The sequence below is a fragment of the Pelodiscus sinensis genome, chromosome 20, assembly GCF_049634645.1.
Source record: "Pelodiscus sinensis isolate JC-2024 chromosome 20, ASM4963464v1, whole genome shotgun sequence".
Lineage (NCBI taxonomy): Eukaryota > Metazoa > Chordata > Testudines > Trionychidae > Pelodiscus > Pelodiscus sinensis.
The window spans coordinates 10379746-10402382 of NC_134730.1; the positions used below are offsets into that span (position 1 = coordinate 10379746).

General features: G+C 49.1%; 1 protein-coding gene across 3 annotated transcripts in view; it reads right to left on the minus strand.

Moving 5' to 3' along the window:
* SPHK1 (sphingosine kinase 1) overlaps positions 1–22637 on the minus strand; it is a 59144-nt gene that overhangs the window by 16484 nt on the left and 20023 nt on the right. Inside the window, exons 2-5 of one of the 3 annotated variants that reach the window (XM_075903610.1) lie at positions 12679–12829; positions 9656–9733; positions 9240–9277; positions 7549–8023 (exon numbers count right to left, since the gene is read on the minus strand). In XM_075903610.1, coding sequence (XP_075759725.1) covers positions 7549–7990 — 442 coding nt within the window. In that variant the 5' untranslated portion in view covers positions 7991–8023; positions 9240–9277; positions 9656–9733; positions 12679–12829. Of the gene's footprint in view, positions 1–7548; positions 8133–9239; positions 9278–9655; positions 9734–12678; positions 12830–22637 lie in introns of those variants that run through there. The other 2 variants (XM_075903611.1, XM_075903612.1) reach the window with 2 other exon arrangements.

Genomic DNA, 22637 nt, shown 5'->3' on the forward strand with positions numbered 1-22637 from the left:
CCCACAAACATGGTGCTGCCCCATTAGGATCTCAGGGCGAACTCCTCCAGGTTGTCAGGGGGGAGTTCATGCCAGTAGGCATAGCAGGGCAGTGCTGCTCCCTGAGAACATGGGGTTACGTTGCCTAAAGTCATTTTGTCAGAGGACTTTTGTACTTGGATGTTTGCAATCTTTTTCCTTCAACAGCGAAGTGCATCCGTGCCTCTTCTGCAGTCCTCACCGGGGGTGCAGGTCTGTGCCCGGCTGAAGAGGCGAATTAAAGAAATTATAAGTGTTGGGGGAAATACCAGTTTTGCTCCACAGGGGTGAAATTCACCCCTGTGCTGAGCCAGCCCTTTCTTAAACCTTTCCCTTCAGCATTTGAAATGGAGCCCCCACTCCTGCAATGACGTCCACCATCCACAGGGAGCAAACTAGCACCACACACTACACAGGAACCAGAGACAGGCAGGATGGGGCCCTCAGCCCTGTTTGGATTCCCTGGGTGTTGCTGCAGCAAAAATCAATAGGAAGTGAAATTGACCAAGCTGGTTTCTCTGTCCAAGCTGGGTGAAAGATACAAAGTGAATAAAAAGCGCAAATGGAATGAAGTAAATTACCTTTTTGAAAACATTGTCTCTAAGAATTAGATGTTAGAGGGAATAGTTTTGAAATGGGTTCTAATTTGAAAAAGTCCACTTAAAATATTCACTGTTCCTCTTTCTAAAGTCCCACATTAACTCTCCCTCTTCACCTCCTGATCCCTCAGGCTATGTCTAGACTACAGAGATCTTCCACAAAAACTTCTTGCGCAAGAGCGCATCTGCACTGCAAAAGCGCATCAGAAAAGCGATGTGCTTCTGCGCAAGAGAACATCCAGACTGCATAGACACTCTCTCGCAAGAAAGCTCTGATTGTCATTAACAGAATGGCCACCAAGGAACCTGTGCTTCTTTCGATAGGCTGTTTTTGCGCAAAAAAAACCCTGTTTCCCACTTCCGTAAAAAGGTTTATTCCTCGTAGAAAGAGGAATAACTCTTGCACAAAAACCCCTCTCTTCTTCTCATTTACTGTAAATGTACTTATGTAAAAATGTGCTTGCAGTGTGGACGCTCTGTGGGTTTTTGCGCAAAAACTCTGCAATCTAGATGTAGCCTCAGGCTACTACTGATGCCTCTAATTATTAAGAAGGGAAAACAAGTTTTAAAACTTTTACTCATTTTATTTTGGGCTGGCTTAGTCAATGAAATCGGGTTCTTAATGGTGCAGTGTTTGGACAACAAACAGCAGGGGAACTGCTTTAACAAATGTTTCCACTGGAATTTTATGCATCTGTTTTTAGAGCTCAGGAAATATTTGCTTTTAGCCTTAGGTTTTGGGAAAGATGCTTTTTAAAATACAAGTCTAACCACTGGGCAAATATGAGTTGACTGCATCCCTTTAAACTCACTAATGCTAATTTCAAAGTTTGATTGTTACAGCTGGACATGTATATAAATGAAGTGGTGCATATAATTGAATCTCTGATCAGACAGTCAGAGATTTACACAGATGTAGCTAAATTCATCCCTGATGTAGTTCCAGTGAAGACAATGGAATTAAGCCAGAACTGGATGTGGCCTTTTAGGTTCCTGAGATTTGGATTAAAATGGGCCCCACACCCATGTTGGCATCTGATCATCACAGCAAACTGCACACAAAGCCTAGGAATACATCACCTGCTGCTCCTAACAAACAGCACACTGCTAGCCCTCCCCGGGCATTACCATGCAGCTCCTACCTGACAGGATGCCCACTCCAGAAGGAGCTGCAGGCTCCTATGGGGGGGGGGGTGCAAAAGCATGCTCTGGCTGGCCAGGGGGAGATAGGAGCAGCGCGCTGCCTGAGCCTCCCTCCCCCATGCTCTGACCAGCCAGAAGACGACTGGGGTTGATTTCCCTGCTTACTTGGCAGACCATGGGGGTGCTCTTGTGGCCCCCATTTACACACACACCCCCACACACAAATTCCTCATACAGGCCTGAGCTGTTTGATTAAATAAACATGACTGGCAACGTGCCATGGCGGCCCCACAATGGGGAGCTGACAGATCCGGAACGGATGACCCACTGGTGAGAACACCTGTCCATCAGCGCCTATGTGCTTCATGCTGAGGTCTGACAGCAAGAGTGCCCCAAGCCAATGGGGTGAAGAGAAATCCACTGGGAAAGAGAATGAATGTCCTCTCATGGAAGCAAACCCCGATTTGCGACATTTACTCCTCCCCTAAACGTATGGCATGTGTGGGGAGAGACAAACCCTACACGTGCCCAGGGGACGCAACATACAGCTGGTGGGCCAACCGGAGCCGGTAACCCAGCCTCAGCTAGCCAATCCCATCTCCAGCTTCGCGTTGGAAACCCTGCATAGAGACAGGACCAACAGGCTCCCGCACCCATCACCAGCTCCGCAGGGTGAAGGCTGCGTTTGGATTCTCCTGCTCTCCCTGCAGAAAGGTCAATGCCAGAAAGCTCCTCTATCCCCCGGTCTGTCATTTCATGAACTGAATGGCAGCCAAGTGTTCTGGGCACACGGGCAGCTGCCAAACCTCCCTGCCTGTCGCTCCCTTTCACCATCTCCCCTCGCATGTGCTTCCCCTGGGGAAATCTGTCGCAAAGGCTGAGGCATCATCGGACGCCCACGCAGGAGGGGAGGCAGAACCAGGCCCTCACATCTTGTACACACCAGTCAGTCTTTCCTTCTGCCCCCGCCCCCGTGGAGCTGGGGGAGGGGCAGGGCTCAGAAATACTAAGTCATGAAACCAGGAACATGGCGGTGGGGTTTAAGGGCTGCCTGATTTCAGGATTCCTCCTGCTCTCTCAGCGAGGCTCTGGCCCATCCTGCACTCTGAAATGGGGGGGCATGTTGATGAGCAGCTGCACCGAGCAGGCAGCAGGGACAGCTCTGGCACCATCAAGCACGCATGTTAAGCCAGGAGAGTTCAGGGCCTGATCCTGCATGCAGCTGAGCACCCACAACTCAGTGGACTTTAAAAGGAGTTTCAGGGGAGCCGTGTTAGTCGGGAACTGAAAAAACGTAAAAGCCAGCGAATGGCCCTGCAGCCCCTGGGAGACTAACAAAACCCGTAGCTGGTCGCATGAGCTTTCGTGGGCACAACCCCCTTCTTCAGATGAAACCAAAGGAGTGTAGGAGCAGCACAGGGCCAGAAACATCCCGCAGGGCACTTCCCACCCCACCTGTGATTTCTCTTGTACACACTTCAGCCCGCATAGCGATGATCCCTGCAGCTTATGTTACATAGAAACTAGGCATTATATTAATTATATATATTATCAAGATTGTTCTCAAAGTTAAGTAGCCAGTGAGGAGAAAATATTTAATTTTAGCAGCAGAAATACAGATCGGGTCAAAGGCGGAGTTAATGGCGACTAATGGCTGGCGGTGTGATGCTGCGAAGGGTAGCACACCAATAAGCAGGCCTGTCCACCAGCACAGAACCACTAGCAAAGGGCCACGCGCCTTCCTTCCGAGGATTGAGCACCCCGGGCGCCCTGCCCATCGCAGCGAGGGAGAACCAAGACAGCATGTGGTTGCATGTGGTGCCTATTTGCATTGTCATTTAAATGTGATTTAAAATAAAGTAGTTAATATTATTACCGGTCACGTTGGCCTCGGTCCTCAGCTAAATGTAGTTCCCTGGAACTGCCAGGGAGGCTCAGACACTAAAAAATGCAGGGTATTTACATCTGGAGCCTGGTGGGAAAAAACCCCAAACAGAAGGAATCTGACAGCATTAACTAGCTACAGAGCCGCTTCCCACTCTGGTGCCCCTGCGTGGCCTCTCTCCCCAGGGCAAGGACAGCATCGGTGGCAACAACCTGGCTTTTCTCTTAACTTCACCCACCTCTGCCCTTCAGCCACTCTCATTGGCCTGTGGGCCAAGACCCCAGCCAGGCAGCCAGTTGCAGCGATGGTGTTGGGAAGCGGCTACTTGTCTATTAGGAACTAGCCTGAGACCATGAACCTGACTTGCACCTGGGCTACTCGAGAGCCTTCTTATGTCTTGTTTGCTGCTAATCTGGGCTGGATGCGTGCCAGTGACCTAGAACGGTTTCTATTAATAGCCCTGAGCTAGTCACCATGCCCTTCCCCCTCCCAGCAAGCATGCGGAGAATAAGACCGTGACAGATACCAGGGAACCCTTGTGAAGTGCAGTGCGGCGCAACCCCCTCTGGGAAGAGGATTTGCTGAACCGGGTGAAAGGCAGATGAGTTCCCAGGGCTGGTCTCTTCCTTTCCAGCCTCAGGGGGTATGTGCTGCAAAATTAGACCCCGAGGGACGTAAAATCACAGAACTGGAAGGAATCTTGAGAGGGCATCAAGTCCAGCCCCCTGTGTTAATGGCAGGACACAGCATCATCGAGACCATCCCGGACAGGTGTTTGTGTCAAACCTGCTCTTAAAAATCGACAGTGATGGAGATTCCCTAGGCAAGCTACTCCAAAGCGTAACCACCCTGAGAGTTAAGAAGTTCTTCCAATGTCCAATGTGAACCTCCCTTTGGGGCTGTCCCTAAGGGGGCACAGGGCCTAGGAACTCCCTGCTCCTGGGTGCTAGGGGCTCCCATGCACTGCAAGCCCTGCTCCTTCCCCAGGCCCTGCCCCGTCCCAGCCCTTTCATGCTTCCTTGCCCCTTCCCCTGAGCAACACGGCCCAGAGGATTACAGGGGTGGGGAGGGGGGCAGCTGGCATAGCACCCGCAGGGGTCACTACCCCCATGGTGGCAGGAGCCAGAGCAGCCCGCCAGCCTGCTGCACCCCGCTTCTCTCCGGCAGCAGGAAACAGCATGCTGTGGCCAGGGTGCTCTGCTTCCAGCTGCCATGGAGAAGCTGAGCCCAGTAGATCAGGAGAGGGCGGCAGGACAGAGTGGAGCAGGCTGCCAGGCCACTCTGGCTTCCTCCTCTGCAGTGAGGGCTGCCCCACCACACCAGGCCCCTGGCCTCAGATAACCCTGTCAGTCCTGTCCATAGAATGGTGGGGGCTGCTACTGCAGGACTCCCAAAAGCACGGGACCTGAAGCAGACTATGGATGGGATGGCTCTGCTCCCTTGCTGTAATTTAACCTTGTTGTTTCTTGGCCTGTCATCAGAGGCTAAGGAGAATAATTTCTCTCCTTCCTCCTTGTAACAACTTCTTAGGCACTTGAAAGCTGTTATGTCCCCTGTCTTCTCTTTTTCAGACTAAACAACCCCGATTCTTTCAGCCTTCCCTCATAGGTCATGTTTTCTACACCTTTAATTATTTTTGTTCCTCTTCTCGGGACTTTTTCCAGTTTGTCCACATCTTTCCTGAAATGTGGCGCCCAGAACACAGTACAGGCAGTCCCCGGGTTACGTACAAGATAGGGACTGTAGGTTTATTCTTAAGTTGAATCTGTATGTAAGTCGGAACTGGCGTCCAGATTCAGCTGCTGCTGAAACTGACCGCCAGTTCTGACTTACATACAGATTCAACTTAAGAACCCCAAGCGTCCCCAAGTCAGCTGCTGCTGAAACTGATCAGCGGCTGATTCCAGGAAGCCTGGGGCAGAGCAACTCTGCCTCGGGCTTCCTGTAGTCAGCGCTGGTCAGTTTCAGCAGAAGCTGACTTGGGGACGCCTGGGGCAGAGCAGCTGGGGTGCTGCTGGGTTGCTCCAGTAGCACCGCTCCTCGCTCCTTGGCGCTACTGGACCGACCCAGCAGCACCCCAGCTGCTCTGCCCCAGGCATCCTGATTCAGCCACTGCTGAAACTGACCAGCAGCGGCTGAATCAGGACCTGGGGCAGAGCAGCTGGGGTGCTGCCGGGTTGGTCCAGTAGTGCCCAGAGCGGCGCTGCAGGACCAATCGGCAGCGCCCCAGCTGCTCTGCCCCAGGGTCCACAACAAAAGCCTCAGAGGCGCGGGAACCCACCTGTTGGCTTTTTTGCAACAGTGTCACACTCTTAACTCATATTAACTTGAGGTCCACTATGACCCCCCCAGACTCCTTTCAGTAGTACTCCTTCCTATGCTGTCATTTCCCATTTGTATGTGAGCATAAACCAGTGAAAGAACTAGCCCCGCAATGTTACACCTGGTTTGTGTGGCTTAGTGGCACCAGACACGCTTCTTGAGGTGGCATCCTGCTGGGGATGCAAAGGTGCATGGATAATGGCCTTGCCAGGTTATCAGGGCCACGGAGGAAAGTAGCCCAGTGCAGAGTTTGCTCGCCCAAGGAATTGTGCTGTCATCTGCACAATCGTTCACCCCGCATGCTCACTCACAAACACAGCACTGCCTTGGGGTGCTCAGCGACTGTAGGTGTCACTGAATTCTACAGCATGTCTAGGGTGCAAGTGGGTTAGAGAACAATGACCATCCATTTGGGGTTCGTGCTACAGGCACGAGGCTAATGAGAGCTCAGTAAGGGGATGAGAAGCTGCCACATTTCCCTGGCCAGAGCAGGGCAGAGAGGTGGCTGGAAGGTCAAGTACCAGCCCTTTTTCTAGACACTTTTGCAGAGTTTGTAACTGTCACAGGGCATGGGGGTTAACGTGCCCTGAGTCAGGTGGAAATAGGACAGGCTGTCTGCAGTGCACACTGCTGCCTGTTGTCTGAATGGATCCAAGTGCTTTTCACATATACTGAAAACAGCCCTGAGCTGCAAAGTGTGGCCTGGGATCCAAACTATCCCAGGACTAGCTCAGACTGCCTCAGCCCCTGGCTGTGCTGTACAGGGTGAAACCTGGGTCCCAGAGAGAGGACTCTGCCTCTTCCCCCACCCCGGCACCGGAGCAGGTGGCATACTAATGTGAATCAAGCGGGGAGGGGGAGGGTTGTTTTTCTCCCTCTCGAGTGCCCTGCAGAAACCTGCTGCTTTAAACACGCCCCAGAAGCAGGCTGCAAAGCCGCCAGGGCTGGAGCCTACTAAATACAAACAAGCGGAAAAGGCAAATTGACACCCGCAGCCCATCGCCCCGTAAGCAGACTGGCCTGGCCCGTCCGACAGGTTCGGGGCTGGGAGAGGAGCGGGCTGACCCGACCGGCAGAGACCTGCAGGAGTCTCGCCAATTAGGCGCGCCGCCCCTCGAGCCCTTCCTCCGCCCCTCGCCCGGGGACGCCAGCAAAGGGCCGGGCCTTGCACCTGTCGGTCCCGCAGCCCCAGGCAGGTGGGCGCGGAGCTGAGAGCCCAGCGCTACACTTCGGCCTCATCGCGCTACTCGGGCGCCCGCACCCCGGCAGCGGGGCAGGCTCAGCGGGGGGCGGAACGGCCACAGCCAGACACAGTCCCCCCCCCCCCCCCCGGCAAGCCAAGTTCTAACCCCGTCCTCTCCCCCACGGCCGCCAGCGCCGCCAGCCAAGGCCGGGGGGGCGCAGGGTGCCGGGAGGGACGCTCCCCAGTGCACGTAAATTTACTTTGACTCAACTTTGTTCTGAGCCACGTTAAGCAGCGAGACCCAGGGGGCTCCCCCCAGCGCCGCCTGGGATCACTCGCACGCCGCGAGCCAGAGAACCGGGGTGGTGGGGGACTGACTTCCCCGGGCTCGCACCCACCTTCCTGCGTGGGGATCCGGGGCGCAGCCAGCTCCCTGATCTTCCCGGCCCAGGTCTCCGCCAGCCTCAGGTTTTCCTCCGGCTCCTGGGCCCCGCACACGCGGAAAGTCCTGGCCAGGCGCTGCCGGGAGGGCGAGGCGTCCCACCAGCCCCTCCACAAGGGGTAGCAGAAGACGGAGAAGTAGGCGGCCGGCCCCTGCTGGGGCTCGCGGGCGGCGAAGGCGCAGCAGCCGATGCAGTCCGCCAGCGGCAGCACGGCGCCGGGGCTGGCCGGCGCGGAGCCCACGCGCTGCATGCGCAGCTCCCCGCGGCGCGTGAGGCTCAGGGCGTAGAGGCTCGTCTTGGGCGGGGGGCCCAGCAGGGCGAACACCCCGTGGAGCAAAACTTCGGGCGAGTCGCTGTGCAGGGAGCTCGCCGCGGCGCCCGGCTGCCCGCCCTCCATCGCTGGCTCATTTAGCGGCTGGTCCAGCGGCACCTGACGGGAGAGAGGCAGAGCTGCTGCCGCGGCCACTTGCGGGGCCCGATTGGCTGCCGGAGAGCGAAACTCCGACACCGGGTGAATGGCTCGGGCGCCACGTGCCCTGCTCTCTGCTGACCCCACGTGGCTCCCCCTCTGTGAGTTCATTCATAAAGAACGGAAGAGCGATCCCGCGCTCAGGGCGCGTTCTACGCAGCAGCATTGTTTGGAATAACTGACATGTCTACAGGGCAAGCCTTTATTTCGGAATAATGACAAGCTGGAGGGCTTCTTACTCCCACTCATAGAACCATAGAACCATAGAGCTGGAAGAGACCTCAGAAGACCATCAAGTCCAGCCCCCTGCTCTAGGCAGGACCAATCCCAACTAAATCAACCTGCCAGGGCTTTGTCAAGCCGAGACTTAAACACCTCTAGGGATGGAGACTCCACTACTTCCCTAGGTAACCCATTCCAGTGCTTCACCACCCTCCTGGTGAAATAGTTGTTCCTAATATCCAACCTGGACCTCTCCCACCACAACTTGAGACTCATGGCAACCCACATTTCAGGAAGAGTAAGGAGGGTACATCTACACTGCAACGCTATTTTGGGAGCCCTGAAATAGCTACCCCCCATCCAAGGAACTCATCCAAGGAAATAATTTTCGAAATAACAAGGGCACTATTTCACCATCCCTGTAAACCTCACTGCACGGGGGATACGGGATGGCTCGAAATAGCACTTTATTTCGAAATTTGGCACCGCGTAGATATGCCAAATTTCAAAAGAGCCTATTTCAAAATAAAATCAAACTAAGATATACAATTTGCATAGCACAAATTGCGTATCTTATTTCGATTTTAGAGTGCAGTGTAGACGAACGCTGGAGTACTTGGAGTGTTGTTCTTTCAGCTTCCTGCCATGTAGACAAGCCAAAAGCCCAGTTAAGCTATTTTGACTTCAGCTTTGAAATTGACGTAGCTGAAGTTGCATAGCTTAATTCGACTTTTACCCTGATGTGTAGACATACCCAAAGGGACTATCAACCATTTACCAGGTGAGGAGACTGATTCGCCACAGACTTTGGGGACAATGGCACAAACAGCCTCTTAAATGGCACCATGAGCTGCCTCTTAAAACAAGTGCAGAGAGGCATGACTGAGGGGGTTAATGGGCAGGGCTGGGTGTCAGCAGAGCTGAGCTGCTTTCCTGCTTCTGACTGCTGTGGTACCTGGTCAAGTTACTTCACTGCTGCATGCCTTGGTTTTCCTGTATGTAAAATGGGAGAATGTTATTTATTAATTTATTTGTGTTGCAGTCAGGGACCCTCTCTGTACTAGATGCTGTACAAAAAGACAGTCCTCACCCCAAAAGCTGCCTTTAATACCTGCCTTTCTCAAGTACTATGAGACAGTGTAAGGCCCTTGTTAAGCATGTGATGCCTGTTTGCAGGCACTGGAAGGGAAAACTGGTGGCAGACTTATACACAAGGCAGAAAAAGAAGATCTTGGATGGGCAAGGTGGTATTCTGAGTGGATCAAAGGGAATATTCATCCACAAAGCGATTAACAGGGGATCAAACAAAATGGGCCACCATGGCTGAAAACTTCCAAGAATGGAGTTGCCACAAGAAAAGATGAGACTCACCTTTCTATAGACAAAGAGCAACCAGATGTTTTAGGCTCTATTGCTTTTGTTGTACATTCAGGGGACTGGGAGTAAAGGCTGTGGGAGAGAACACAGTGTGAGTGTTTCTTCTACAGCAATCTGCATCAGATCACTCACAAAACAGCTGCAAATCTACATTTAAAATGCAACTCAGGGCAAGTCTACATTTAAAATGCTGCATTGGTAGTTATGTCCATGGAAGAAGCTCTCCTGCCAACACAGTGGTGTCAACACACCAAGGAGGGTTGGTGTAACTATGTCACTCAGGGGTGTGGGAGGGAAGGAGGAGCGTGAGGCCCCAGCCTCCCCAACCCCGGAGTATGGGAAGGGCGGATGCTCGGGGCAGGAACACTGTGCCCTCTACAATACCTATTGTAGGCGTTCTGGGGGCAGAGAATGAATGGGGTCAGGCTGATGGTTTGAGAAGGCAGTGCCTTCTCCTGCCTAGCATACCCGTCACGCCTGAGGAAATGGAGGACACACTGTCTGCTGTTGATAGCACTTGTTAACACCCTCCAGCAGAACATGTCTCCTATTCATCCCCGCAATAGAGCTGACAGGCCGACTGACAGAAGAGAAATAACAAGTAGTCCTGTGACACCTTAGGGTGCATCTACACAGCAGGGCTTAACTCAAAATAAGCTAGGCAAAATGTCAATTGCGTAGCTTATTTCAAAAGAGCTTATTTTGAAATTGGGAGCATTTTTACAGCACTTATTTTGAAATAGAGCACTCTTCCTCAGACGCCTCTTATTCCTCATACAACGAGGGTTACAGAAGTCAGAATAAGAAGTCCTCCAGCTTGACAGTATTTCAACATTATTTCAAAATAACAGCCTGCTGTGTAGACGCAGACTAAGTTATTTTGAATAACACTAGATGTTTTGAAATAAATGTTGCTGTGTAGACGTACCCTTAGAGACTAACAAAAATATGTAACATATATTATATATGGTATATGCAATATAGGTATGAAATATATACAGTATATGCAAGCTTTCACATGGGTAAAATGCACTTTCTTCAGGGGATAGAAATGGTGTCCTTGGCCTCTGTTTGTCAGAGGCTGGAGAAGGATGGCAGGAGATAAATTGCTTGATCATTGTCTTCGGTCCACCCTCTCTGGGGCACCTGATGCTGGCCACTGTTGGTAGACAGGATACTGGGCTAGATGGACCTTTGGTCTGACCCAGTACGGCCGTTGATATGTTCTTATGCATAGCTTATTTCGAAATAGTTTATTTCAAAATATGGAGCATCTACACAGCACTTATTTCAAAATAGAGCACCCTTCCTCCCACTTCCCTTACTCCTCATACAATGAAAGTCTACCAGAGTCAGAATAAGAAGTCCTCCAGTTTGACAGTACTTCAACATTATTTTGAAATAGCTGCCTGCTGTGTAGATTTTGAAATAAGTTATTTTGAAATAATGTTGCTGTTTAGACCCAATGGTCTGGGACTCTGAGCCTGAGTTAACACAATTGTAGTGTAGATGCAAGGGGGTTTAAGCTCGAGGCTAGACTCAGGCAGTGCAGACTTACATTAAGGCTTTAAAATCTGCGAGATGGGTCCATCCCAGAGCTCAGGCTGCAGCCTGTTCCCAGAAATCTACACAGCAATGAAAAAGACCAGTGGCCTGAGCTGGTCGACACAGGCCAGCTGCTGCTATCTAGTTGATGTATAAAGGTGTCCTAAGACTCCTAAACCCAATCTCATGGTTAATGAACTCACTGTCTCCCTTCACTCACACCCCGTCCCCAAGGCCCACATAGATTCCAAGGGCATTGTGTTTCTCAATACCTTTGCAGATGTGGACCTGAATCCATATGACAGATAGATTCCAGCTAGTCCTATGCCTGGAAACTTCGTTATGTGCTTAACATGAAACTACTCCAGTTTCATGGTGATCGCAATCTCTGGCTGCAGTTCCCACCAGTGAGGTTTTCTACCATTCCAGGCTACTCAATATTTACAGAGCCTCTGATTAGTTACTCTTGGGGAATTTGCCCCATGTTAAAATTGGAACAGCTTGTGCTGTTTTACATTCTGGTAGGAAAATGTGCTGGGAGGTAGCTGCATAAATATAAGAGAGATACTCTCAATTGTGGGACTGTGCTTTTAAAATAGCCTCCTTGGTGCCACCAGACAGGGTACCAGCAAACTCAATAAACAAATAAACCAAACCAAGGCTAGCTAAAGACAGGAAATCGCTCCTGCTGATTTTCTTCTATCTGATGCTTTGGTATGAAGGGATCTAGCCCAGCGATTAAGTGCAGACAACTGGGAATCATGGCAACAATTCTGTGTAGCATTATGCCCCTGATTTGGACTTGTCACTTAACCTACCCATCTGTTAAATAAGGGATAATGTTAATCTTTAAGGAGTGTTTTCAGGCTTAAGTGTTTGCAAAGCACTCTGAGATCCTCTGTAATGTCTAAGCCCCATAAGCCCTTGTGGAGCCCCCTGGCCACCCACCTATGGGGCTGAAGTATACAAAATCTACTAGCCTAGGTTGGGTTTTTTTGTTTGTTTTTGTTTCTCACTTGTGTGTGGCTCCTGACTGATTCTGGGTGTCAGTGCCCCCCAACCCAAAAAAGGTTCCATACTCCTGCTCTTCAGAAAGGAAACATCCAAAAAATTGAATATGCAGATATACAAATTTCTCCTCCTCCCTTAAAAATGACTAAACAGCTTTTTGCTTCCTCTCAGGAAATTCTCCAGGCCTCCTGGGAGGAAATGTTATAACCTTTATAACTATTTCCAGCAGGTGTTGCACTGTGATTGAAGGTGTTTACTTGGGGTTTGTTTTTTTCTCTTATTACTATTTTACATACATATTTCTGCAGCAATGGAATTCCCTGTTTCCTGTCTGTGCCAGTACTGTCACTAAATGTGACCAGCTCACAGTTAAGGCTCTATTGATTCACCTATTTGTGGTGTTCTGGCACCAGCTCCCTGTGTGGGGAAGGAAAGATGTTGTTAGTGACTTCACCACATACCCTAAACAACCAAGCTTCTGGATTGTTGAGCGCCGTATAAACTTCTGAGTGGCCAGATAGTGACCTGGTGAGATTTAATCAGATGCACTGTTGAGGTTGAACCATGATTCAAAATCCATCCTCTAGTCTGAGTGGCTTCTACCTAAAACAGCTAAAAAAGAGAGATTCTGGTCACCCAAAACATTTTGTAAATTCATGTGGAATTCAGCAAATTATTGTTGGGGGGAAAAAGGAGAGAAAAACTGAAAAAATCAAATATTTCATTTTGACATTTTTGAAACAAGATGTTTTGATATTTAGATCTGAAATGGCTTTTTGTTTTGAAACGCACATCCTTTTTTAATGTTAACTCAAAAGTGAAACCAAACATTTTGTTGCAGGTTAAATACAATGTTCTGTTGGATCTGAAACAATTTTTTCCTCCTTTTTCAGTTTCCTGAAAAATTCAGGAAACAAACCTTGCCTCTGGTTGACCTGAAGTGAGGTTGGGTTATTTGGGCAGCAAGCTGAAAATCAGTCATTCAGTCAATCAGCTCTGTTCTGACTGGGAATTGCTTTAGGAAAGGAGGAGGGGACAGTCTGATTAAAGCACAGGACTGGGGATCTGGGTTCTGCCATGTGACCATGAGCTGCCCTGTTCCTTACATTTCTTACCTGTAAAATGGGAATGATACCTTCCTTCCTCTAAGTAGGGCTTTAAAGTGATTCGCAAAGGGTTTTTTAAAACAAGCAGGTTGTACCCTGTTTTGCTGTTTTATAGGAGAGAAGCTGGGAGTCAGGCAGGCATGGGAGGGGTTGGCTGGGAAAGAGACAGGCGAAGAGGAAAAGGAAGTAGGATGCAGCAAATCAGTCAGCCAGTGGAGGAGAAAATGGCCAGGCAGAGGCAAGAGAAGAAAGGAGGCAGTTTGTGGCAGCCAGTCATCCCAGAGAGTAAAGGCTCAGCAACGCAAGAGAAACATCCTAATGGGCGTATAAACCTTCTACATTTTTATTTCTTAAGAGAGTTCTGTCCTGATAAGCTTTTAAAGTAATTTTTTTCTATCCAGATGAAAACTCTCAAAGAGAAGCTCTTCAACTTGTGCCCTACTTCCTAAATACAAAAATAATTCCATTGTAACATGAGGTTACTAGCTTGTCTCATGTGTGAGATCATGACATCTGGTTATAGATTGTGCAACGTATTTTTAATGTTGTGGGTATATTCATGTTGAATGGCTGTTGGTGGCTAGAGTCTTTTAAACCCATTCTTTTTTTCAGATTTGCATTACATTTGGTGTAAACTAGTGATACAATGTCATCTCAAGACCTTTCTACCTGCTTGTACCCACTTCTTTAAAAATGATCTTTGTTCGGTATTTCTGATATTTTGGGGGAAGGGGTCGTAAACATACAGTCTTCAGACATGAAAATCCAGTTCTGTTATTTAGAAACAGGCCTTTTCCAAGGTGATGCTAACTAGTGCTGATTTCCTGTGACCTTTGACTGGACCAAATTGCCTAGTTCAAAAGTAGACCTCACTACCTGGCTGGTCTGAAGGCGGAGGGAGGTGCTGCAAGGCACAGCAAGCAATGCTTGCAAACCGTGAGAGTCGAGGGTGAGGCTGAGAGGCCTTTGGGGTCAACAAGCACTCTATGGAAAGCTTAACATCACAGAACCCCTAGGGCTGATCACCTCTGGGACAGGAAGTCATGACATCCATGGATGGGCCATGCCAGCCTTTGACCAGTCTGCCTGCACCCAAAGATAGACAGCTAGTGTGATGGGCTGTGCCAGGTGCCAGCCACATTCCACATCAGCCATACCATCAAAGGCTTGTTCATCTGCACATCTACTAATGTGATATGTGCCACCATATGCCAGCAAGGCCTCTCTGCCAAGCCATGTACATTGGAAAACAGAATAAATGGACACAAATCAGACATCAAGAATGGTAACATACAAAAACCAGTGGGAGAACATTTTCACCTCCCTGGACACACCCAGACTCTCCCATGAACATTTTGGTCTGTAAGAGCTGTCCACACTTTGCTTCCCCGTGTTCAGCTAGGGTCTGTGTTGGAATGTCTCTGTGGCTGGGAGGGAAGGGTTAGCCAACACAGAGGAATGGAAATTGACAGAGGCAGCTTTGTAATTGGCTCAGAGGTTGTGGTACAGTGAGTGAACAATAATTAGGTTCCAGTATCAAAATACTTAACCAGGTCCAAATGACAGGTTTGACTGCCTGGGATAAACATATTTAATTGGGGGTTATTAACAAATGGGCAGCCACCTCCTTAAATTGTTTATTGGAATTCATAAGGGTTCTGCTCTACATAGGTTCTTATACTACACCCATCACTGTAGTGTCTGAGCGCCTGCCGGTCGTGCTTTCCGCATTGTCTGCCACAAGTTTATTCTCTATGTATTGTTCTGAATGGACAGGTCTTTGTATTGATTTAATTCCAACCCAGTGAGGCTGCTGACTTGTGGATTTGACCTTGTTTCATTAGCTCTGTTGCTTTAATCTTAGTTTAGTATTGTGAAGGGTATCTTAGTAGTGGGGAAATGCTCTCTTGAGTTTATTTTTGTTTAATATCTTTCATAAAACACATTTCTGTCACTAAGCGCCATAGGCTCTGGAGCCATGAGGAGTCAGGTGAGTACTTGCTAGTCAACCAAAAAGTCCAACCAGCCTCTCTCAGCTAGTCTTTGGCTTGCTCAACATGCAGCTCCTCCCACGCCCTCTTTCACCCCAGCAGGAAAGCAACAGCAGGATTCCCCATAGCAAGGCAAACCATCTAGGACACCTCTTCCTCACTGCTCTAGCCTGGGAGAGTGCACACAGCCCTGTTTACAGCATGCCACCTGGCCCAGGGACCAACAGCAACATCTTTATGGCCCATATAGGCCCAATCCTGCCAGGAGCTGAGTGCCATCAGGAAAGCTGCTCAGAGCTTTGCTGCAGGTTCTCGGCACCTTGCAGCCTTGGTGCATGACTCTCTGCTGCCTTGCACCTGTTTGGGATCAAGCATCCCTGTGCAAAATGCTACTCAGTGGTGGGAGGGAGCAAAAAATTCCATCCTTGTTTTGCTCTGGGGTGAATAGCAATGCACAGGCCCACTGGCTTCGCTGCTGTGGCTAACTAGAGAAGTGGAAGGAAATAAGCAATTAACTAATTCCTTCAGGAATGCAGCTCTTCCTGCAAGTAGGTGCATTCCTGGCAGAGACTCCTTATCAGCTCCTGCTTGCTCCCCTAACGCATGGCTCAGTAGTGGTTGTCCTGCTGGCATGGATGCGGGTCAGAGGAGCAGACTGCAAGTAGCAGCGAGTGGTCAGACCCTGGCTTCTCTCTTAGGGGCCTTATCACACGGTGTGGCAGCAGAGTGAACTTAGCGAACCTTGTCCACACCAGTGAGACAGCCCTTTTAAATGCAGATTGAGGTGGGGAGCTGGGGGAAAGCCAGGGTGCTGCCCAAGAAGAGCAAGAGTCTGCTGAAGTGCCTGAATCCTGCTGGAGTTTTCACTGCCACCACTACAGGTGACAGTGCTCTGTAGTTTCACTGTATGTCCTCTGTAAAGACTTATAGGAAGTAAGGGTGCAGGAATGGGGTGGGGGTGGTTGCCCTCTAATGGGATGGCCATGCAGAGGATAATGGTTTTACTATTTTTGGCTAAGGGAGCTCAGTCTCTTAGCTTAAGTGACAAGGATGGTGGTTTGGGAACAACAGGACTTAGCTCTTCCTAGCTCCTCCTGCAGTGCGTGCTCTATACAGCCATTGTGGCAGTACCTGGACTTGTTCCAGTGGTGTTTGCAAAGGGAAGATGCTATCTAAGGGAGGAAGTTTGCAAAGGCCAGGAATTATTTCCATCATAAGCTCTGTATAGATTTATTCACTGGTAGCTTTCTGTGGGTGTGTCTGCACTGCACCGTAGGTCAAAATAGACTATGCAATTTGAGCTACACAAATTGCATAGCGTATTTTGATGTTATTTTGCAATAAATCGCTATTCTGAAATTACTCCTTGTGGAACGAGGTTCACAGGGACATCGGAATAGCGAGCCCAGTATATTTGGAAATAACAGGTGCACTCAAAAGATGAGGAATTGCTATTTGGGGATACCCAGTGTAAACCTAGCCCAAGTGCTTTACAGAGGAAGGAAGTGTCATTTCCATTTTGCAGATGGGAAAAAAGAGGCACAGGGGCGAAATGACTTGCCCAAAGTCATGCTGGAGGTCAGTGTTAGAGGTGGAACGTGACAGCTCCTCCCACCATTTGTCCCTCCCTCCATGTCTTCTGACTCCCCAGTCCAGTGGATTGGACGCTGACCACGTTACCCCTTAGTGACAAACTGACCCCCAGCAGGTGGATGTGTTCTCAGGCCTGGGAATCGAATTTGCAGGTCCCCTTGCTTAGGAGAATGCAGAGGGGCGTCTCTGGCTGAGAGGGCTTTGTATGGACGCTCCTCACTGCCTTGGCTCTTAACCCCTCAGTGCCCATGGAGCTCTGCCTACTCTATCGCAGCTCCTCTTGTGACTTAAGTCTCTCACTGCCCAGCTGGGTGCAAACTGCTGGACACTGCTGATGGTGCAACTGCAGACTTGAGCAGGGGGCAGGTTTGCTCTTGGGAAGGACGTTGTGCATAGGGTCAGGGTCCCTCATGCAGGGTGCATCAGCTTAATAAAGGATTGTTTCTGCTGCCTCTGCTTTGGTCCGCAGACTGGGATCCCAAGCACCATGGTCATTTCATGCTCTGTAGGTCTGCCACGGCAAAGCCCAAACCATGTGACCATTGTCTTGATGAGCTGGTGGCTGGGGAGCACAGGGTTGGGCTGGAAACAGAAGCCAACTGCAGTTGTGGAAACTTTCCAGCAGAGATTCTGCTGCAGCAGGCAACACTGATTGGAGCCATTCCCAGGACTGGCCCCAAGACCAAGGTAAGCTCAACAGGCCTGAGTGCCCTTCGAGAGCCTGCAGGCTGGTAGCTATTCTGTCTGTTGGAACAGCTTAATCCAGTGGTCACCAACCAGTCGATCGGGATTGACTGTAGATCTTGGAGCCTCTGGCAGGTGATCCCGTCTGGTTTGGCCAAGAGGTTATCAAGTGTTGGCACTTCAACTACCCCGCCCCCACTGCTGCGCCTCTCCTGCCCTTTGCCTTGGAATTGTCCCCTCAGGAGCCTCCTGCTTTCTGTGCAGAGCAGGGCAGGGGAGGTAGAGGAGGATGCTGATGTCAAGGCGCCCCCTCTCCCACCCTGTATCCAGTCTCCACAGAGCAGAGAGGGGGCACAACAGGACTTGGGAGGGAGTTTGCTGGCTGCTTTTGGGAGTGATCCAGGGCCAGGGCGGGAGTGAGCCTGCCTTAGGGTATGTCTACACTTGCCCCCTAGTTCGGACTAGGGAGGCAGATGAAGCATACTGAAGTTGCAAATCAAGCATGGGATTTAAATATCCCGCGCTTGGTTAGCATAATCGCGGCCGGTCGCCATTTTAAAATGCTGTTCACCCGATTTAACTCGCCACGTGTAGACGCAATAGTCTGATTTAAAACCCTTCCCTCGAATTAACTGTTACTCCTCCTGCCCCTGCTGTGCTGTGTGACCTTGGGCAAGTCACTTCACTGCTCCATCTTTGGTTCTTCCATCTAACCAACAAGGGATGTCAGTTCCCTGGGGCGGTGTCACTATGATGAAAAGTGTAATTGTGCTACCCATAGACAATATATAAAATAACAAACCCATTTTGAATGTTTATAGGAGCTGGCAGGGGACAAAGGGCAAGTCCAAAGGGGTTGGAATGGGCGTGCCCCAATCGGATATAGTCCTTGGAGGCTGCATTTCTCTGGTTCCCTACTGCTGCAGCCAGGTTCTGCAGTAGCAGTTGTAAATCCCAGCCTGATTTAAGCAAGTCCCAGACACACCCTGCCTAGCAGATTGATATAGCTGAATTCACTGTGGCTTTAACATCCTTTGGAGCAGTGTTTCTTAACCTTTTTTTTTTTTTATAAAGTACTCCTTTAAAAATTATAAGTACCCCCAGTACCTACAGTTTTCAGACACACACGTTTTTCTTCTACCATTGCAAAACATTTATTTAAAACAACTTAATCATAGCCGGGCAGGCGATGAAATTTTTGGGTGTAAAAAGTACAAAAATAATAAAACACTGTAAAACTTGAAACAAAAATTCAATTTTCTCCAAATTTCAGTTGTGCTGATGTACCCCTCCCCCCCCCATACTTCTCTCAAGTACTCCTAAGGGTACTGGTACCGCTGTTTGAGAAACACTGCTCTGAAGCATGAAGCCCAGAACAGGGCAGCAGGAGTACTGTGCTATAGAAAGCTGAGCTTGTTCTTCCTGGTTAATGAGTAACTCAGGAATCTTTATGGGGTCACTGCCAAGCCCTGGAAATACTGGGACTCAGCATTCCAAAGCCAAGGGACCTCCTGTTGGTGTTTTGTCTTTGGTAACCGGCCTGCAGTGACCTCCCACGCTGTCATCCACTCATAGGAGCCTGCTTGTTAGCCTCTGTGGTGCACCCCACAGGTCAAATGGATGAATAAACCTTGTCGTTAGAGGCCAGAGGTGCTGTTCCCAAAAGACATTTTTCTTATGAAAAATAGAAACTTTCAGTAGAGAGGCTGCATGTCATTTTCCTTTAACTGTTTCTCTTTTATGATACAAATCAAGAGCTGAACTGTACGTATGGCTCAGGGCTGAGGGTATGTCTACACTTGCACCCTCTTTCGAGAGAGGGATGCAAATGAAGACATTCAAAATTGCAAATGAAGCCGGGATTTAAATATCCTGCACTTCATTTGCATAATTGCGTTATGGTGCTATTTCAAAATAGTGTTATTTTGAAATAACAGATGCTGTTAAGACGTGGTTATTTCGAGATAAAACCCTTCTCTCGAAATAACCCTTATTCCTCATACAATGAGGTTTACCAGTTATTTTGAGAGAAGGGTTTTATCTCGAAATAACCCCGTTTTTTTCTCGAAATAGCTCTATTCCGCAATAGCGCCATAACACGATTATGTAAATGAAGCACGGGAAATTCAAATCCGCGCTTCATTTGCAATCTCGGGTGTCTGCATTTGCATTCCTCTCTCAGAAGAAGAATGAAGTGTAGACATACCTTCAAAGAGCAGGGAACTCCAGCCACACAACGCACCTGGCTTTCCCAGGGTTTGTAGATTACCATCATACGCATTGTACAGCCCAATTCTTGGGAACCTGAATACTTCTGGCAGGGCTTCCCATGGAACCATATTGGGCAAAGCAAGGCTCCCTACCGCACTTTTAATGCAGAGGAAGAGTGACTCCAGGTGACTCCCAGCCTGGGTGCTGGTGTGGGTGGGTTAGTGTGAGGGAGCAGGGATTAGGGAGCGGAAGGTGCTGGGTGTAAGTGACGCCATTCTCTTTGGTTTCACATGGGTCCTTTGCATATGTGATTTCAGGGTCAAATGGCAAACTGAGCAATGTTCAGTCACACACACTGAGTCTGGGCTGTGTGCAGAACAACCTATAATGCAGGCCAAGCTTGTTCAAAGCATGACCTGGATCTGCCCAAAGGAGTGAGAAGGAGTGGTGAAACCAGCCTGATTCAATAAGAGATTCCAGACCCAAGGATCTGGATCAGGTTTCTGCCCTCTCCACCAGGAGAAGCACTAAAGGACCAGCAGCATCCAGGCAGGATTTGGCACACTGAAAAGTATTAAAAGGTGTGGGGTTATAGTTGGCAAGATTCTTGGCAAGATTCAATGTTATTTGAAATTTAATAAATAATTTTTCCCCCGCCATGAACTCCTCAATATTCTAAGAATCCCCAAACTCTCCCAATCAGAATGTGTCTGCTTGCTAAATAATTCCACCCCAAGCCAGTCAGTGAGCCAGAACTTAGATAAGATTTGTTCAAAGCCCTTAAACCCAATCTCCCCTCCTAATCTTGCCTGTCTGATAACAAAATAATGCACTCTTGTGAATCTGTGCTGCTTTCCATCCTGATGGTGCTGAGAGGAGGTCTTGTCTGCATTGCACAAGGCAGGGAATTTGGAGATTAAATAACCCATAAGAAAACAGAATCACTTCCTGAGTTGTCCACAGAGGTAAAACTTGAATGTTCCAATTTCAAAGGGTGCATCTATACAGCAGGGCTTAACTCGAAGGGTAGGTCTACACTGCCACCCTAGTTTGAACTAGGGTGGCTAATGTAGGCATTCGAAATTGCAAATGAAGCCCAGGATTTAAATATCCCGGGCTTTATTTGCATGTTCCCGGGCGCCTCCATTTTTAAATGCCTGGTAGTTCGAACTGCCTGCCCATAGCTACTGCCTGCCCATGGCAATGAGGAGTAACAGTAGTTCGAATTAGGAGCTTTAATTTGAACTACCTAGCCTGTACCGCGTGTAGCCACGGGCAGGCAGTTCGAGCTACTGGGCATTTAAAAATGGTGGCTCCTGGGAACATGCCAATAAAGCCTGGGATATTTAAATTCCCGGCTTCATTTGCAATTTTGAATGCCTACGTTAGCCACCCTAGTTCGAACTAGGGTGGCAGTGTAGACATACCCAAAATAAGCTATGCAAATTGAGCTATGTCAATTGTGTAACTATTTCAAAATAGCTTATTTTGAAATTGGGAGCATCTACACAGCACTTATTTCGACATAAAGCATTCTTCCTCCAACTTCCCTTACTCCTGTAACAATGAGCGTTACAGGAGTTGGAGTAAGAAGTCCTACAGCTTGACAGTATTTCAATATTATTTCGAAATAACTGCCTGCTGTGTAGAGGCGGACTAAGTTATTTCGAAATAATGTTGCTGTATAGATGTACCCAAAGAGAGAAATAGAGCGGATGCCTTTGCAGACTTGTGTGTGTCTTCGTTATTTAATCTCCAAGTTCCCTGCCTCTCCCATGCAGCAGTTACAGGGCAGCCATTCTACTACCAACAGCTTCCTTCATTTAACTGATTTGGTGGCTCCCAACTGATTCCCTCAGATTAGCCACCTTCACCTCCCACAGCACCTACCTCGAACAGCCCATCTCACAGAGGCTGCCAGTAGGCAAGATGGCACTGACATCTCCATCAGACCGCTGGCATTGCTATTACCTATGCAGACATCACCAGCGGGTTTTATCTTTTGGACCACCTGGATGAATTTATCCAAATGCCATGATTAGAGGACGTCAGTGATTCGGCCAGGGGTTAGGGGTCTATCACAGGAGTTGGTGGGGTGAAGTTCTGGGACCTGCAACATGCAGGAGGTCAGATGATCACAGTGGTCCCTTCTGACCTTAAAGTCTATGAGTCGGAGACCATGCTTGCTCAGACAAAAGGCTGAGGCCGAGGGCCTGCTGGCTTAGTGGCTGGGAACCCTGGTCTTTCCCATGCTCTTGCAGATGGGGAACTTGTTCAGCCCCCTTGCTCAGTAACACCACTGGGAAGTTTAGCCTAGTCCCTGAAGAGCAGGGCTACCCCACTACGGGCAGGCAGACAGAAAGAGGAAGAACAAGTGTCCAGCCTAGCAAAGGCTGGGGGAACTATACGAGTCCTCTAAGGCTTAGAGGCCTCTTCACTCATGGTTCATTGGCACAAGGGTATGTGCAGGAACTACATGTGCTTAGAACCTCTTCATTCTAAATTGACATTTGAAATGATCTTAGAGAAAAGCTCCAGCTGGTGCCTAGCAGAGTAAGAGTTGTGTTCATTTGTAACCAGAAAAATAAAGAGATCCATGTGGATGGACAGACATATCTACTATATATTTGAGAGAGTTTGTCTGTCTGTGTGTCTGACTGTATGTCTCGCTGTCTACCTTTGTGCCTGTCTGTTTGTTCAAGAATTCTTCCAAAATGGTAAGAGCCGAGACCACCAAAATTGATATGCAGCTTCCTCTTAACTTAAAGTAAGCTCAGGGTTTGGTTGTGCCAGGAACATGGGATGTGCCTGGAATGGGATGGCTTCTTATAAAAC